This window comes from Vombatus ursinus, unplaced genomic scaffold (genome assembly GCF_900497805.2).
Source record: "Vombatus ursinus unplaced genomic scaffold, bare-nosed wombat genome assembly UNPS02005459.1, whole genome shotgun sequence".
Classification (NCBI taxonomy): domain Eukaryota; kingdom Metazoa; phylum Chordata; class Mammalia; order Diprotodontia; family Vombatidae; genus Vombatus; species Vombatus ursinus.
Window position 1 is genome coordinate 2,036,716 of NW_020945237.1, and position 19,308 is coordinate 2,056,023.

The 19,308-nt window shown below is 37.3% G+C and overlaps 1 protein-coding gene across 8 annotated transcripts in view; it reads right to left on the reverse strand.

The window, feature by feature from the left end:
- The window catches only part of AKAP9 (A-kinase anchoring protein 9), a 185,597-nt gene that overhangs the window by 137,873 nt on the left and 28,416 nt on the right, over positions 1-19,308 (reverse strand). For all 8 annotated transcript variants that reach the window (XM_027847848.1, XM_027847849.1, XM_027847844.1 and 5 more), the window contains exons 2-3: positions 12,085-12,336; positions 2,342-2,386 (exon numbers count right to left, since the gene is read on the reverse strand). In XM_027847848.1, coding sequence (XP_027703649.1) covers positions 2,342-2,386; positions 12,085-12,336 — 297 coding nt within the window. The remainder of the gene's footprint in view (positions 1-2,341; positions 2,387-12,084; positions 12,337-19,308) is intronic.

Sequence of the window (19,308 nt, forward strand, 5' to 3'; positions counted from 1 at the left end):
TTCTTTAACAGGAGCCACTACAGCTCTTCCCCAAAGTAGAAAAAAAGTAGAAAAAGTAGAAACATGGGCAAATAGAAGGACGGAGTGGTACTCCTTAACAGAACTAGGAAAGTTAGGATGAAGGAATGTAGGGGAAAAGATACTGGGGAAAGATGAGGATAAGCTGAAAGTAAAGGATGAGAACAAGGAAGAAAAATCTGGGGTGGGGACTCATGGACATAATAACTCTTTCTAGTTTTTAAAAGAGTACCATATGTGATCAATATGTGGATCTGTTTTGTGTGATTTATACTTTTCTTGTTATATGGAAGGATGGCAGTTTTTTTTTGGTGAGGGAGTTTTAAAGGGGTGGTGATAGTAATATTAAAAAAAAAAGGTGAATGAATTATTAAAAAAATAAACAGAAGAGAACCAAAGGGCTACACAGACAAGGAGGACACTGTTGAACTCCCACCTTAAGTTTCAAAAAGAGGAAAAAAAACCAAACTCAAGCAGTACAGAGTAGTCATAGTTTTATATGACAACGTTTTTTTCAATTCTTTTCATAGAGAAATCATCGTGTTTATTAATGTTTGTCATGATCACAATAATAAAAAGGATTTTTTTTAAAAAAGATCACCTCAAGTATTTCTGTTGCTCTAAGTTAGGCAGTGATTTGGTTTAGGTGGACTTCATGTGGTTTGGTTGGATCCCAAGGAAGTTCCAAATGAGGTTCATTTATGCAGGAGAAAAATTATTAACTTCAGAATATCAAAAGCAAATAAGATGCATTCTTCTAGGATGGAATTTCACACTGATACTTCTCTGCTTAAGAATTTCAAGGGGCCTCCCTACTACCTAATTATAAATGGGTCCTCACTACTAAAGGGAATTCTTATCTCTCTTATTTTATTAATTCCTTATTATATTTCCCAAACTTTATCCTTTTTCCTCTATCAACTCCTCTCTTATCACTCTCAGATGGTGCTGATCCCTACTTTTTTTTTTTTTTTGAGATCAAGGCCATGAGATCATATAAAATTCCTTAAACTTATGCTTTCATTCACTTTAAGCAACACCAAATGATTTAAACTACTGCTATCACTTTCTGTAGGATGTTTTCTGCATACAGTAAGAATGCAGAAAATTTCTCAAAGAATGATCCAGATAAAGATTGCCCCATAAGCTGTTAGGTAAGAGGGCCAAGATATTTTTCACATCAAATTTGTTAGGTCATCCCATCACTATATTTTTTGCAATTAAAAATTCACATGTATCTTGAGGGTTTTTGTTTAACTCTGTTAGGATGATGATGAATTTTTAGCAGTACTTCACTAGTCCTACATTTTTCAGCATGTTTTTTAGAATCTCCTAACACTTACTAATGATATGCAAATTAATGACAAATGTGCAAATAAATACCCAGATTTTCCAGTACTAATTTCCCTTTCTATAAGTATTTTTTAAGCTAAAAAATTAGCACTTTTTAATCATGTTCTCATCATTTTATGTCTCAGTTCAAATACTAAACGAATCCTTCTGTACAAATAAAATTCTTAAAACTTTTTTTCATTTCAAAATTTTTCATTCCCCTTATAGCCTACAACTAATTTAAAGTGGTCTAGTTTATTTCTTCCCAAAGAAAGAGCATGATGCTTTTTTTTTTTTTTAACACCAAAGGAAATTAATACTCTTCAGTGTTCAGGCCAATGGATACAGATTGAAGGGCTGAACCATTCAGATAAAAAAATACTATCTTCTATGTCTTTAGACCAAAGAAAATAATAAAATAAAAAAGAGATGTAAATTAAATAACATGATGTATTATATGTTTATATGTGTTACTGATGTATAACCAAGATATTTCTTATAATTATGCCATTTCTAGATTAGCTTTGCTATCTTAAAAAAGCATAACCATATCTCAACACTTCTTTCAGTATAAAAAATTAACATAAGAATTCAAGCAGAACATTAAATATTAAGAGAGAATTACAGAGCATATTCTACTTCATGTAAATGTAGTAATCTTCCAAAAGTCATTTATCCTAGGAATCCAATGTAATAGGAGATATATATGTATATGTGTGTGTATGTATATGTACATACACATCTATGGAAAATTCAAATACTATAATGGAAGGTCTAAGTGAATAAGATTGAAACTAGTCAAAGAGGTTTAAGACTCTAACAGTCTCAAAAGAGACCATATGACAAAATAATTTTAAGTGTTTTTTTTTAACTTAGCATTTTGTGATACATTTTAAAGGAAAAGAAGGAGAAGGGTTTGAGTCACCAGAAATATTTAAAACTCTTAGTTCAACTTTTTTACATCTGAAACTCCAAGACCATTTAGTCTTACCTCTGAACTATAATCATCCGCGGTGGTCGAAATTTCACTTTCTGGCTAAAATCAAAACAAACAAATAAAACGTTATAATGCTTTTACTATTTTTCTGTTTTACTATAATTAACATATAAAAAGTTTCACATCTCTAAAAAACAAGTAAAATGTTTTAAATTCTCACAACGGATCTGAAAATTATGAATGTCTTTCACAAGGTGAGATGTCTGAGATTTATCACGAGATATTTTTATGAAGGGAAGCTAGGTGGTGCAGTGGCTAGAGCATTAGACTGGAGTCAGGAATGACTCATCTTCCCGAGTTCAAATCTAGCTTCAGTCAGTTACTAGCTGTGTGACCCTGGAATAATCACTTAAACCTGTTTGCCTCAGTTTCCTCATCTGTAAAATGAGATAGAGAAGGAAATGGCAAACCACTCCAGTATCTCCGCCAAGAAAACCCCAAATGAGATCATGAAGAGTCAGACACAACTGAAACGACTCAACAACAAAAATGTTTTATTAAATACATAATATCACAGATTACTTCCACTTACGACGCCTAGGATGATGTTCTATACCACCCAATTAAACACAGGATTAATGTACATTGTGTATATTAAAAAATAAAATACATTTCTATTGAGCTTTACCAAAGGAAACTTAGAAAGCTGATTTCATAGAAATTTCACTACTTTGATAGGAAGAACTATAGAATTTTAGAGTTGAAGGGAATTTCTAAATGAGCTAATTTTTAAAAAGATATTTATTCATTCAACAAACATTCATGAAATGCTCCTCATCTTAGTCTATTAAAATATTTATTCTGTGCTCTCAGAAAAACCCGACAAGGGCTGATGCAAAGTGAAATGTACTATGTGCAAAATAACAGCAATGCTGTAAGATGATCAGCTGTGAATGACTTAGCTATTCTCAATAACACAATGATCCAAGACAACTAGGAAAGACTTGAGATGAAAAATGCTCTCCATCCCCAGAGAAAGAACTGATGGTTGCTAACACTTCCAGCCCTTGTCTCCTTGTTCATCTTTCCATTTCCAGTGCCTGGGGTGCCCCAGCTGTGGTACCCTGGGCCTACTTTGCCCCAGTGCTCCTGCCTGCACCCCGCCCCCCATACCTCTATTCCTCCACGTCACAGAACTAGCACTGCCCTGCTTAGCTCTACTCTTTCAGCCCTGCTCCTACCTCCTGCATCTTCTCCCACGTCCACGGCCCGCAAAGTCTCCTTTATCAAAACCAGCCCTACCCTGGTGTGGAATCAGCTCCCCAGTCCCGCTCTCCCTTGCTCCCTCCCTGGGGAAATCCCAGATGCTGCTCTTTTTCACTTCATGTTCTCCCAACCAAGGAGTTACCACTTGTAGCATTATTACTAGGGCTTTAACTGCTGCCGTAACAGTATTTCATCTGTCTTTCCTCCTGAAACAAACTAATTTGCAGAGCCATAGGAGCCTCCAGGTAAAAGATCAGGGTGAGTGAAAGAAGAGACAGTAGGGCGGTAACTCATTCTTCTCACAAATGTGCTCACCATTCTTCTAGTCTCCCAAGTTCGTAACTTTGGCATTGTACTTGATTCCTTACTCTATCTCACCCACATTTCCCATTAGTGGCCAAATATTTCTGTTTCTATTTACACATCTTAGCACACAACTCTTTCTCCAGACTCACATAGCTTCCCCCTTAATTCAGACCTTTCACTACTTTTCACCTAGGTTACTACAACTTAACTGGTTTTTGTTCAGATCTCTCTGTACTCTGATCCATCCTACATACTACTACCAAGTCCATTAAGTAAGTGCAGATCCCATCTGACCATGTCACATCCCCACTCACTAAGGGCTCCTAAATGCCTCTCAGATAATATGTAAAAGCTCTGTTGAGCTTTTAAAGCTCTTTACTTTCTAACTGGCCCCTCCCTGTCTTCGTAGCCTCATAGAACCCTATTTCCCCTGGTGATCCTCTCTTGCGGCCTTGGCACTGGCCATCCCACGATGCATTGTCCCTCCTTACTGTGGCCTGACAGAATCCCTTTTGATACGTAAAAGAATTTCTTTTACAACTAATTTGCATTTATTTTCTACACGTTTATTCTAAACGTCACTTGTATATATCCTTGTTGTCTGCCCATTAGAATATAAGCTCCCAGATTGTTTCATTCTCTCTATTTCTGTTCCGAGCACCTAGCACACTGTAGGAATTTAATAAATTCTTGATAAATTGATTGACTGATACTGAGACAGGCAAGTATACAGGATGTAACTTAGCACAATCCAAATCTTGTCAAGCCCAACTCGAATGACTACCACTACCGCTTTAGTATGCGGCAGCTAGGTGGCACAGTGGACAGAGCAAGGGGCCTAGAACCAGAGTTCAAATCCAATCTTAGACACTTACCAGCTGTGTGACTGTGGGCGAGTCACTTAACCCTATTTCCCTCAGTTTCTTATTTGTAAAATGAGCTGGAGAAGGAAATGGCAAACCACTCTAGTATCTCTGCCAAGAAAATCCCAGATGAGGTCACAGAGAGTTGGATGAGACTGAAAACAACAAATATGCATACATATATACACAGATACATACACGTATGTATATCACATAGACACATACATGTACACTATATGTGTGTGTGTGTGTGTGTGTGTGTGTGTGGATGTAATGGAGGCAGCTAGGTAGTTCACTGGGTCTGGAGTCAGGAAAACCTAAGTTCAAATGTGGTCTCAGACACTCACTAGCTGTGTGACCCTGGGCAAGTCACTTAACCTCTGTGTGCCTTAATCCACTGGAGAAGGAAATGGCATACTACTCTAGTGTCTTTGCCATGAAAACCTCACCTGCGGATCACAGAGAGTTGGGCATGACTAAATGACTGAACGACAACAACTACCTTCAGTGATTCATCTGAGGGCAGGGATGGTCTTTCTTTTCACTTAGATTGGTATCCCCAGTATCAGCTGCCTAGCAGGCCTAACTTGTTGATAGTCTCTGAGTAAATGACTAAACCTCTCAAATCCTCAGCTTCTTACTCTGGGGTGGAGAAGTCTCTAAGAGAAGTACAAAAATAAATATGGAAAGACTCGATAAATACCCCGAAAAGGTTGGACAATCTTTTCCCCAAGCAGCAACATCCTGTCCCTCGGCCTGGCAGATAATACTAGAAATCTTAAATGGAAGCAGCTGCTCCATTTTTTTGCAGCAACCAAATTACAGGGCAGTAAAATGCTGGTTCTATAGATTGCCTAGGTAAAAAGGACCTTGCTCTGGGCCTCTGGACAAAACAGGAGAGCTCCAAGCTGTTCAACAGAAAATTCATAGTTCCTTCATCAAAATCCCACATCCTGAAAAAGAACTGGGATTTTTTGGGGGGTGGAGTGGGTGGGTGTAGAGGGGTGGGGTGGGGGGGTCAGTTGCAAGACCTTGCTTGACTAAACTGCCACCTTTTCCTATCAAAATGTATGAGGTGGGATTATAAAAGAACGATTAGTTTTTAAATAAGCATGAATTTAAATATCCACAGGAGGCTTCAAGGAGTCACCCGGGGAGGATACAATTATTCCAACTACAATGCCATTGTTCAAAAATATTTTTCTAACTCCTTTTTTGGAACTAACATCAAAGCTTGTGGTACACGTCACTGGTAGCAGGTATTCAGTCCTTTGACAAAGGAAAGTCTATTAGAAAAATCACTGATATTGGAATCAGAATACCTAGGGTTCAAGGGTCAGGCTCTGGGTCTCAGAAGCTCAGTTTCCTCACCTGTAAAATAAAGATAATAATCCTTCTACTACCAACCACAAGATTGTGAGGATGGCACTTTGTAAATTATAAAGCACTATGCAAAGTGTGAGATATTGTTATTTTTAGTTTGGATTTTTAGAAACTGCCAAAAGGCATCCTGAGCCACGTCTGTTGAATAAGGGGAGTGATAAAAGTGGATAGCTCTAAAACAAGTTGACTAGAAACATTAAGACTGATTTTTAAAATGTGTCATATATTCTCTGAATACAATTAATTCAAAGTATCACAAAATCACAGATACTTAGAAACAAAGCAACTTTGGGAATAATCTAATCTAACCCCTTCATTTGATGGATGAGAAAAAACTGAGGCCAAGTAGCAGAAGCCAGGTCTCCTAATTCCCAACCTAGTACTCTTTATATTCTACTATGCTGAATCTCCTTCCTATCCACCAAAGTTGTGCCAATACTCACTATTCACATCTATCCCTAATGTCTTATTCCTACCACCCTGTATGCAAGGTCTTCCCAAAAGACATGTTTTTAATTTTTCCTTTTAAACAAGGGAAGCAAAATTTGAGTAAGTTTATAACCTCCCAAAGTGACTACTCTGAAGGGTAGTTCTCATTTGGATATAGAAGCTGTGGTACAATTTTTAAAAATCAACTGTCCCCCTCCCAGTATCATTATTTTATAGCCTTACCTTATACGTATTTCTCAGAGAACTCCTAAACAACGCTGGCTTTGGAGTGTGCTCACATTCACATAGGCAAATGGAATGGTCATACGACATCTGCCTACAGTCTAATAAAAATACTGTTCCTAGACTGTCATATCTGGGGATCCATTTGCCACCTGATAAAAGAGCTGTCAAGTACACATTAAAATTTTTCAGCTGCATGTTCCTTTTACTCCTCCATATCTCTAATTCATATTGTAGCAAAATGTACAAAAACCCCCACAGGTTTCCCATTTCTTGGTTTTCCCTGATCATACCTGTATAATTTGCTTCATAAAGTTTAAAGATTTTTAGCAGTTTTCTTGAGATAAGTTTGGAATAATTGGCTAGGCTGGGGAAAAGAGTTTGTTTTATCAAAAGACTGACAGGTGACTTTTGAGTACAAAGTATCAAACTCTGGGACATTATTATTGTCATAATAATGATATATACTATACATGGTGTTTATATACATGCAAGTATATGTGTGTATGTATAATTATATATACATACATATATATAGAGATATCAAATATCAAGAACGTTAGAGGCAGGCAGCCTAGCCTAGTGTCAAGAGGTAGTAGTGAGATATCCAGTGCTGAGCTTGGAGTCAGAAAGACCTAGGTTCAAATGCCGCTTCTGAGCCATTACTAACTTCTACATACCTCAGATAATTATTCCCTATGGTTTACCTACTAAGTCAGAAATCTGGAGAAAGTTTGTTTCTTACATTGATGAAATCCAGTGTGCCAGAATATTCCCTATTCTAGCTTTGACTCCAAAAAGAAACTCAAAAAAATTACCAAACTCCTTCTAGTACAAGAGCCTCCTAACTGGTCTCCCTGCTTCAAGCTGCTCCCCTCTCCGATCCATCTTCCACACAGCTGCCAAAGTGATGTCCTAAAGGCCAGGGCTCACCATGGCTCCCTCATAGCTCTGCTCTCAAATGCAAACTGAGCTCTTTGTCATGCAAGCCCTTTTTAGCCCTGCCCCCATCCAACTTCTGAGTCTCATTAAGCATCACTGGTTTTTGCCCAGCTCAGCCCAAGCAAACTGGCATTCTTGCTACCCCACCTCCAGTCTCTACACCTGTGGAGAGGCTGTCTCTCAGGCCTCTGAGAATCCCTGGTTTCCTTCAAAGTATAGCTCAAATGCCACCTCCTAAATGAGGCCTTTCTTTACAGAGCTCCCACCTTCAAATTATCAGGTTTTGTGTTGTATATACTTGTAAGTGTATATGTCTCCCCTAACAGAATGTAAGGTTCCCTGATGGCAGTGACTATTTCATTTTCGTCTTTGTATCTCAAGTACCTAGCACAGAGCCTGGCAAATAGCAGGCATTTAATAAATGCTTGTTGATTGCACAACAAAAATCCGATCTTAATTGAAATTTCTATTTGTTTTAGACAGATAAAACAGGTTTTCCCTATATTCTTTTAAGGTTTAGTTTTAAGAAACAAAAAGGTCTAAGAACAGATTTAACAGAATTTGAATTTGTAACTGAGTTCTTCTATCTCCTAATTAATTTACTTTTCATCAACATTTTCCAATATAAATAAAACATTTTAAATAATTTTAAAGGAAAACTGCCAATTTCCTTTTTTAAAAAATCCTTTGGCCTTTACCCCTTAATTATTCTGCAAAATCAAGATTTTACAGTCTCTATATGTTTCTGACAATTTTAACTCATAAGTCACTATTGGTTTTTGTATTTCTAGATTAGGTTTAGTGTACAAAAGTTAGAAAATCTAACTGTATTCAAGTTGCATCTATGCTAAGTAGATTTCCAAAGAAATGATACAACCACAAAACTTCTTTGATAATCTATCATACTTCCCTAATGAATCTATAGTAAATTTTAAAAATTAAGAGCAAACAAACAGGGAAGTTGTCTAAAATTGCCATTAACTGGGGTTCAAACCACAAAGTGTTAACAAAAGAAATCAACATTTTCTTTGATTGAATTATTTGGGGACCATAGCTACAATTATGAGAGAGAGAGAGTGAGAGAGAGAGTGTCAGCTCATGGAATTCTTTCAAGGCTCTCTAGTATAATCTGAGGAGCTGAAAGACGCCAGCACTGACCACCACAAGTCACAGCATGTCTATGGGTCTTATTTTTCTCATCCATACAATAAAAGCATTGGACTAGATCCTTTCTTGTTCTACATGTATGATGGCAGCTCAAAGCATTGAAACAGTGACTATATGTCTGCAGGATTGGCTGGGTGGGTTGACGTACAATGTAAATGAACTATGATAATGAACCTATGACTAAATGATCCCTAAGCTACTTTTCAGGTATAAGATGATGTTTTAAGCTGCCTTCAAACATAAACTATTAAAATGCTTTGGGTAGTATGCCATGTGCAGCACAAAGCTGTAATGTAACTATTCAAATAATAAGCATATATATGCCTGGAATATTTCCATGGGCTAAATGGTATACCTGCCTTCACTGGAGTACAAAAATGCCTCATTCTGGCACAGAAATAACATAGGGTTTTTGAAAGTTTTGTCCACAGAGAACAACCTTTCATTGGTTCTACCACGATGGTAAGTACACCTAGGAATGTCATCTGCAGAATGGGCTAGTTAAGTATAGACAGGCTTTTGTGGAGAAGGCTGGCTATGCAGTAATGCACTTTTAAACTCCCAAAGGATTAAAAGAAGTATTCTTGAAGGTTATGTGTGCACCAATGAAATTATGGATCCTTCAATTTATCAAAGTAAAAGTATAATTGAAATATTAATTAAACACAAAGCACTCTGTACACTAAAAATGTGTCAGGGTTGTTCATAAACTACTCTCGAACTTCAAAATATGAGGCAATTTACCTCTTCCCCTAGAACAAACAGTTGTAAATTTACTACATATTTCTATTGCATTTACCATTAACCCGGTATGTAAAATTCAGAGAAGAGGCATAGTCACTATTAGGACGATAACCTGGGGAATTTTAGGCTGGAAAGGGGAATACTGTAACAAAGGTAAAGTCTTAAGTGTTTATTTTAGGAAGAATAGTTACACTGAAGTAGGGGGAAAATATTAACTCTTTTCACACTGCACATCCTGGAAGAAGTCAGTGTTAATATTCCATCTCACCTGCACAGATAACACCCTAGATCCCTGGTTCTCAAATTTTGCCAACACCACAGCAACAAAGAAGCCTAGTGAAATTTTAAAATTCTGAGGCAAACATGGAAACAAACACTACAGGAAATGAGGGTGGCGGTGTTAAATCTAATTCCAATGTTTGAGAGATTGTGCCTAACTGCCACACACATCCCATTGTTAAGTAACTAAGGTAATTTAAGAAAAAAATAAAATATTATTTTTTTCTTTCAATTTATGTGTACTATTTTTTCAAACAGCTCCTAAGTTGTTAGGATATGAATACTTACTAATTTGTTTGGAACTAAGCACTTAATATACAAAAGTACTGAGAATTTCTTTTGGCCTAGAGCACTGTAAAAAAAAAAAATCACTGCAGACAACCCAAAGTTTGAGAGCATTTGCTCTGGGAGTTGAAAAGCAGGGCAAGGAAAATTCTTTTTACGTGCGAGTTTTTATAGCTACACCTACAAACACATTCAAGGTATGACAATGGGTGAAAGTAGATAAGTCATTCCGGTTAATGAAAATGATAACTGTAAATAATTAATTAGCTACTAAACTTTGTTTTTAAACCTTATTAAGGTTAACAATTAAAATTACAGCAAAATTAGTTGAATTGCTACTTAAATCTAAAAAGAAATAAGTTTATCAAATTAATAAAATGCTAACTTGAGAAATTAAATTTCTCCAATGGATCTAATATAGACAAATGACATAAATTTATAGCTCTCAGACTAATTTGAAAAAGATGTCAAGTTTAAATACTATTTGTCTGTAGTTGAGATAACTGTAATAAGACATGACCTTGACAACAAGCCTCATGCTACAACCAGATGGGAAAATATGGTGCCAACCCTGTATAAAACTATTTAAGTGTCTTCCTTTCCATTCAAAGTAGCCACTAGCCTAAACTGTCTTTGAATAAGCAGATAAAAAGGGAACCAGTTGGAATTGTGCCCTTTATTTTATGATGACTTTTTCAATGAGGACCAGAGTCATTTCCCAAAGGTAGTCAAATGAGAAGTACATTAACACAGAAAAAAACAAAAAACAGTTCAGAAAGAGTCACAGAATGCTTTTGTTACCATTTTTATATATGAACTTAATATATACCTTTAAAAAACAAAATGCATATAACAGGAGTTCAAGGTTTTGTATCAATCATCTTTTTTTGTTCTCATTTGCATATTAAAATGTTTGTTGATGACTTTGTAATAAAAAGCAAAATTTTTTAAAAAGTACATTAGGTATTGCTTATGTAAGAAACATAAATATTCAAATAGGATAAAAGAAGCAAGAATTTAGAGGTGAAGGTGACCTTAGAGATTATGAAAGTTAACCTCTTAATTTTAAAGCTAAGAAAATGGAAGCTCAGACAAGTTAAGTGACTTACCCTAACTCAAGTAGCTAGAATTTGAACCTGAGTTGTCTGAATCTTCTTCTGTCTCTCAAAAACTCCCCTCCCCATGTACTACCTCATAAAATCACATTCCTTTTTTTTTTCCCCCAAGCAAAAGAAACACTATTATTCCTTTAAAAGGTATATAAGGGGCAGCTGGGTGGAGCAGTGAATAGAGCTCTGGCCTTGGAATCAGGAGGACCTGAGTTCAAATCCAACCTCAGACACTTAACACTTACTAGCTGTGTGACTCTGGGCAAGTCACTTAACCCTGACTGCCTCATTTAAAAAAAAAGAAAAAAAAAACAAATAAAATGGTATATAAGACACTTTATTATATCAAAATAATTATTTCTGACCTCATCTGCTATTGTGAAATACAAAAAATGTGCAAGCAACTTTAGAGATGCAAACAACTTTACTGGTTTTCTATTGTATTTATGATCTTGAACTGCTTTTTTAAAACTTTTATTTTCTACCATTATTTGTTCTGTAGTTATTTTCAACAAAAAAAATTTGTGTATTTAGATTCTATTGGTTATCTGAAAAATGAATGTTATGTAAAAACAAAAAACATTGATAACAATTGAAAAGAAAAAAACAATCTAATGTGTGTCTGTATTTTACAAATAGGGTCCCTCATATTTTTGTGTATGACCAATTAGTTATGAAACTAAAGAAATAAAGAATACATTAAATAGTACCAAATCGAATAAGGGATGTTATTGTTATTACAAAGTTTCACTCAGAAATCTTTTTCAATCTGGATACTTACTTCAATAGTGTAGGACTGGTCATGTTTGATTATTTCTCCAGTGTGTAAAGTTCTCATTATACTGAATTCAGGAGTCACTGATGCTCCTCTCTGAGAGCCAGTCATGTACAACTCATCACCTTGTGACTGATCAATATTGGAAGTATATGAAGAATCTTCATATTTTCTGGCTGATGATTTTTTCTTCCTTTTCTGCTTCTTGGAAGGATTCTGTCCATCAGACTGAGCTTTCTTTTGCCGAAACTGGGCAAGCTACATAAAAAAGAAAAAAAAAAGAATTAATCTGGAAAGTTTCCTATTTTATTGCCAATAAGTTATATCATATAAAAGCTTCTGACTCACGTCTTAAAAGATCAAAATAATGACTAGATATAAAAATGCTACAAAATTAAAAATTTTTGTTCCAGATGAATTTCAACATGCACTTAAACAATAAATCACAAATAAAGTGAAATAATAAATAATAAATTTCTGATATAACATGTCAAAGAGTTCACATAAACCCAATAAGTAGCACAATGATCTGTACATAGTAGGAGCTTAAGAAGCATTTGTTACAATGTGGTTTTGCAATTTAATGTAGGCCCATTAAAGGATAAAATTTTTGAAAGCATATTTTAAAAATCTATTAAGCCAAAAAACAAAATCAACACTACACTTTAAAATAATTCAATATACAATTCGACTCTATAACCATTTAAGTATATACTATATGCAAGGCACATAGTGAGGGGATGGGGATGGAGAATACCAAGAAAAAAAATGAAAAATATTCCCTGTCCTCAAGAAACTTACATTCTACTAGAGGGAGAGGATAAAACATGTATACAAATTAATTGAGAAGGGAGAGAATATTAAAATTTGAGGAATCTTTAAGAAAGCCTTCCTTTTCGTAGGAGGTAGTCCCTAAGCTATACCTTGGGAAAGTTAAAGATTCTAAGAATTAGAGATGAGGGGAGTATATGATTCATGTTTTTGATTAGGCCTGTGCAAAGGCAAAATGTTGGAGATTGGGGAAAGGTAAGTATACCAGTTCAGCAAAAACAAATCATGTAAAGAAAATACAAAAGGTGCCTGGAAGCTACACCATGAGTAGGCTTTAAAGACCAATCAATTCATCAGTAAGACTTAGCCTTGGAGTATATCCATGCTTAGTTAGCAAGAGACAGAAGGTTATCTGGCAAAGTAGAATGAGAAAGAACAGTCAGATAAGAGGAAACCCGGAGAAAGCAGAGTTAACTAACAAAGACCATTTCACCAATTGTTAGCACCTTAAACCGAAAGGGAGACAGGTAAAAGTATGACTTGTTATTGAACCCATTCCATCTTACTCCCTGTGAGGAGTTCTCTAGAGATTGTGTGAGGGTGAAGTATTAAAATGATGGCTAAACTCAGGGTTTCAAGAGTGATAACAAGTACAGAAACAGACAGGGTTATATATAACTCAAGCTCCAGGCCCCACTTTGGGAAAATCTAAAATATAGAAGAGATGACTTAGGAAACAATTCTCTTTATAAAGGAATCTAGCTGCAAGGTTCTTTTCACACTTCCCAAATACATATAACTGTAGATCATTAAGTACTGGACAGAGGCTCAAAAGACTCGAAGAGCAAATGTTAGGAGTCATTACCAATGAAAACTTCACTCGAAGTAAAGATAACACAACTGAAATTAAAATATAACTGCAGGAACTAACTTCACAAAAAGATATTTTGCAGTTTTTTTTCCAGCTATAGTATCTCCAGGCATACCTTCCTTTATACAATGACTGTAATTGACAATGTTTAAATCAAGGATTTAAAAATTTTATGTTGAAACATCTTCAATGCAAAGGACTATTTAAGAGGATACTTTAATTAAAAGAAATGCTGAGCTGCCTCTTCATGACAAAAAGTGACCATGGATTTTTGAAGGTTTCAGAAGTTCTCAGAAAGCTGGAAATGCTTTAAGAACGGTCTCAGTGATGGACTATATAAACCTAAATTTGGACAGGTTCATCACAAAGTTACCAGTGGGATGAGGAATTTTTTTTTTTTTTTTTTGTCACAGCAACACAAAAGAGTTTCTCCTAAGGCATGAAGAAGGGGGAGAGGGAAATCAGGGGCTATCTGTTTGACATGTGCCCATGAAACAGTATTCTCATCAACAAAATCAGAAATCCCTGAAGTAATGAAATTGGATTTTAAGGACACACCCTTGAGAAATGAGGTGATGTCACACGAGATGATCATGATCTTTTATAACATGGCCTATGATGCCTTTGTTAGAAGCAAAATATTTGGCTATTTGGAACGGTCTAACTCAATGTGGCAAAGGTTACATTCTTCTTCTAAGAACTTCATCATCATTTTAAAAGAAATGAAATGGCTAAAGCGGAAGTACTCACCTTACAGGGCCAGATGAAAGTACAGGTGTGGCTTCAGCCTGCCTTACGGACAATCTTTTTTTCTGACTGATTTACCTTTCAGGGCTCAGGCACATTAATAATGAAGGTGTACAAATCCCTGTATGGAAGGCCTTTTTACTTGATAATAATTTCTTACAAACTTGTTTTCTTTGTCTGACTAGCTTTGGGTGAAACTTCTCTGGGACTTGTTATAGCAAGAAAACTCCTGCCTCTAAGATTTCAACTCTGGATACTTTAGAGGGAATGGAGATATTTCTGTCTCAATATCAAGAAGAATGATCTCTGAGGTGAGACCTTGGATGTCTCTCATGCTTTCTTGTAGGCAAGATGGAAGGAAAACGAGCTAAATAATAGTACACTTACACTAGGGGTTCTTAATCTGGAGTCCAAGAACTTGTTTTTTAAATATTTTGGTAAGTATATTTCAATGTAATTGATTTCCTTGTAATCCTTTGTATTTTATTTTACGCATTTAAAAATATCATTTTGAAAAGGTCTGTAGGTTTCACCAAACTGTCAGAGGGCTCACGATACAAAAAAGGCTAAGAACCTCTGACAGATTTCAGAACTGGTTGAATGGCTGGAACAAAAGAAAAATCACATCTAGAAGCCTAGAAGGTCTATAGAAGATCTATAGAAGAGTATCCAGGGATCTGTTATTGGCCCCATGCTATTTAACATTTTTTTTTTATAAATGGTTGGGATAAAAGTACAGATGGTATATATATCAAATCTACAAGTGAAGAAAACATAGGAAGAAGGCACAGAGGTTTCCAAGGGGCAGCTATTCCGGTACCACCACTCCACCCGCAACCCTTGTGGCTGCTGTATTTTAGGCACGCAGCTTCTCAAGTTAACTCCATGGCACTGTCCTGGGAGAATCTCATAACCACAGTGAGTTGAGGCCTGTAAATAAGACTAGCTTCAAGGTCCAAGAAAGAAAGGGGCTGACAGTGGACGAATATAGAGGAATATAGAAAGGTGCTCAAGCTGGGGAACAAGAAAGGACAGGAAAGCATGCTAGTTAAAATTAATATTGCACAAGAGGACAGAGCCTATCAAGAACAGGAGTAAGAAAAGAGTGGAGTACACACCCAAATGCAAAGGCTTCTCAAAATATTCTTCTTCAAGACCTTTCATTTAGGGCACCTGAATCCAGTGCCCTATCCACTATACCACACTACCCCTCAGATAAAAGATAGGTCAATTTTAGAACTACATTATTATTATTATTATCATTATTATTTTTTTTTTTGCAAAGAGCAATAGCCGCAGAGAGGCCAAGAAGGACGAGGACTGAAAAAGGACACCTGATTTAAGTTAAACTGGCACTGGTAATCTTTGAAAGGGCAGTTTCAGTGTAGTGTTGAGGTTGGAAGCCAGACTGCTCAAACTTCACTGAGAAGTGGGGAGTGAGGAAGCAGAGGCAGAAAATGAAGATACCCTTTCCTTGGAGTTTGACAGTGAAAGGGTTGGTAGAAGATAGAGAAGTAGTTTGAAGGGAGGGAAGCGTCAAATCAAAGTTAAGGCATGTCTGTAGACAGCAGTGACAAGTCAGGGGAAAGAAGAGAATGAACATGAGCAGCAAGAAGGGCGTGAGCGACAGTGCAAGCTCTGGGAAGATACGGGGGGGGGGGGGGGGGGAAACGGCAGGAGGGGGGGGGGGGGGGGGGGGGGGGGGGGGGGGGGAGGAGGAGGTCGCAAGGGGTGGCAGCGGGGGGGCCAGGAGGTGCCGAACAAGAGCAGAAGGTAGCAAAGTCTGGTCAGGAGACCAGGGTGCCAGGGTGGAGGTCAGCACTGGAGGAGGCTCAAGAGGCCACAGAAGGGAGGGCTCTAGGGCAGAATCAAAGAAAGCTGGGAGGCAGTCAGAAAAAGCAAAGTATCAGAGAAGAGAGGCAAGAAACAAGAGAGGAGGCAGATGTGCAGCCTAGGTAAAGAGGAGGTGCTCAAGCCTCCACCTATCCTATTTAGTACACTAAGAACTAGGAAAGCAGATTCTATATATTTATTTTGGGCATCTCTGGCCAGCTGATTCTATGGCCATAGAACTAGAAATGAATGAATGGGAAAGCCCAACTCAAAAAAGAAGTTTAAGCAGAAAGGACCTTAGGAGAGTAAGTACATGTTCTGGGAAGAATGTTATAAAATGTGAATTCTGATCTTTTTCTACCTGTGAGGATGGAATAATGGAGGAAGACAGGATGGACTGTAGTGCTTCATAGGAAATTCTCTTTAAATACTTCAAAGGTTGATGTGCTCTTACTGTGGAAAAGATAAAGGTGGGTAAGGTGAAGGAAACCTGTAGTTTTCTCCCCGTATGAGGCCTGGGGATTTGAGGACCCCAACAAATAAAGAAAAACGATAGTAGCATAAATCTGAAAGAGGGACTACTAAGCCATGGTTTGAAAAAAAAGGTCACAGGACAAGAGTGGGTCTCTTGTACCTCCTACCACTCGAGAGCAAATTTAAATATAATGATTTCCTTAACAAATTTACAGTAGCTTACAACTTATAAAAACTATCCTCTGATCCAGATCACCTTTTCTTTCCGGACAATGCAGCTGTAAATCCAAATTTAAGTCAGAATACAAATTTTAAAATAATTCCACGTTTAGTGAGGTCTTGCCTTGCTCACTCTGCGTCACAAGCTGCTGGGAGTTAAGGTTTCTGCCCTCCCTCTTGGCTATCTCTGAAGGAGGGGGAGGGGCCAGGTTAAGAACATAATCCTGCCCAGCTGCCTCAGAAAAGAGAGGACATGCAAGATAAATGAAAAGACAGAAGTAGTCCCTCTTTGAATTCAAGAAGGCTTATTAATCAGAGGTGCTTACTTCAGATGTTAGAGGAAGGTGGAGCCAAACAGCTACCAATTCACCTTGAACATACATGGAATAGAAAAGAGGCCCATTTGAAAGGATCAAGAAACACTTGTCCCTATGGTCAACTAAAAAGACCTTTTCAGGGAAGGTGGGCCAGTGAGATATGATTATGAGGAAAAAAAAAAAAAGGTTTAAATTGGTTGAAAGCATCCTAGCCCTCAAAGGCAGGAAAGAGCTATTAACACTGTGCGGGTAAAGTGCTGGCCACACTCCAACTGGTTTACGAGAGGAGGTAACTCACACCAGATATCTGCTAAAGGACAGTGGAACAGCAGGGAACATCTAAGCCAAAGCCTGACAAGAAGGGGAGGTCAGAGACAGTCAAACAGTTGAGGTAATGGGTGAAGCAGTTGTCAGGGAGCAGCCAGAAGAGGGTATGAGTGAAAGAGCAACGCAGCACAGAGGACTAATGTGAAGGAGGAAACCTCAGTTTAGCTGGAGTCCCAGCTAAGGCAATATTTTAAGTCACAAGGGCTAGGTAGGTAGGTCTTGTGGGGGTGGACCAATGGACAAAGAGGTGGCTCATATGAGAGTCCTTTCTCTATCTTTTATTGTATAAATAAAATTGTTTTATACTTTAAAGCCTTGTGAACAAAGGGGCACAGACTTTATCAATTACTTCATTGACTGGATCCCCCTATTCATACATGTTGGAAACATGATTAGGAATCCTAAAGGAGGGGCAGCAAGCAGTCCCGGCTACTGAAATAAAAGCATCTATATTCTCAGTCCCAAACTGGCACATTGGAAAAACAATTAGACAGCCTAATCTGCTTTTCTCTGCTTAGCTTCTGACCTCAGAGCCAAAGGAGGTGAGGCGGAGCAGGCTCCTGGTGAAGAAGGCACCAATAAAATCCTAATAGCAGAAGATGCCCGTCTCCACCCCACAGGACCAATACCATCCAGACCGAAGGAGTCAGGGATTGCAAATCCATTAGTGAAAAAGTTGACCGGATTGGAGGCCAAGAATAGGCAGAGAGATTAAGATAATTTGGATGACTCCTTCAGCTTGGCTGACATACCTATTTTTAAACAAGGAGTTTGGTGGCCACAGTCCCTTGCTAATTTCCTTGGCTATTTAATGGGCTATCGTTGGGTTCTAGGCCTGCCTTAACACCTTCTAAGCAAGAATATTTGCATCCTCATTTGATCTATTGATTCAAAATACTGTCTGAACTCACCAGAAGTCAGTCACAATTAGGCCACCCTATTACAAAGTCCCTGGTGGATCAATTCAATTATGGGTAGGATTCTACTCTTTCAAGGAGAGCTCTTCACACTGGTTAAAAAGCACTGGTTTCACAGAAAGCCAGACAAGGATCACAAAATGCACCTGAGACTCTTTACAAATAGAAATAGTCTTTCCTCATCCTGAGTTGTCAGTGCTCCTTATCAAATTACATGTTTACATTTTGTATCCCACCAATAGAATGTAAGTTCCCAGAGGGAGGGGACTGTTCTTAATTTTTTTTGGACCTCAACATTTATTTAATAAATAGAAGGCTTTAATAAACATTTGTTGAATTGAAAATACATTATTTTTCTTGTTCTCTAATAACTGCCCAATCAAAAATGAAACGAAATTAGTTTAAAAACATTGAATTATTTACTGTGAAAAAGCACTGAAGTCTGTAGTTTTGCTAAAACAAGGTCAATCTAGGTAAGCTAATATCTTAGTCAACATTTAACAAATTCCACTAATTACATTTTCTTTTATCTGTTTCTCATAAATTGAATTCCTCTCCCTATTTTTCCACAGGACAGGTACATGAGAACCTTGACTTATATTTTACTCAAAAAAAAAAAAAAGAGGCCATTTGCCTAGAATTCCATTCTCTCCCCTCTTCATCTCACATCAGTCAGATGCTTTTCCTCACTATTTTCTCCTCCACCCTTGTCTCACATGAAGAGGTAGGTGGTCATTTTCAAAAGTCAAAGTCA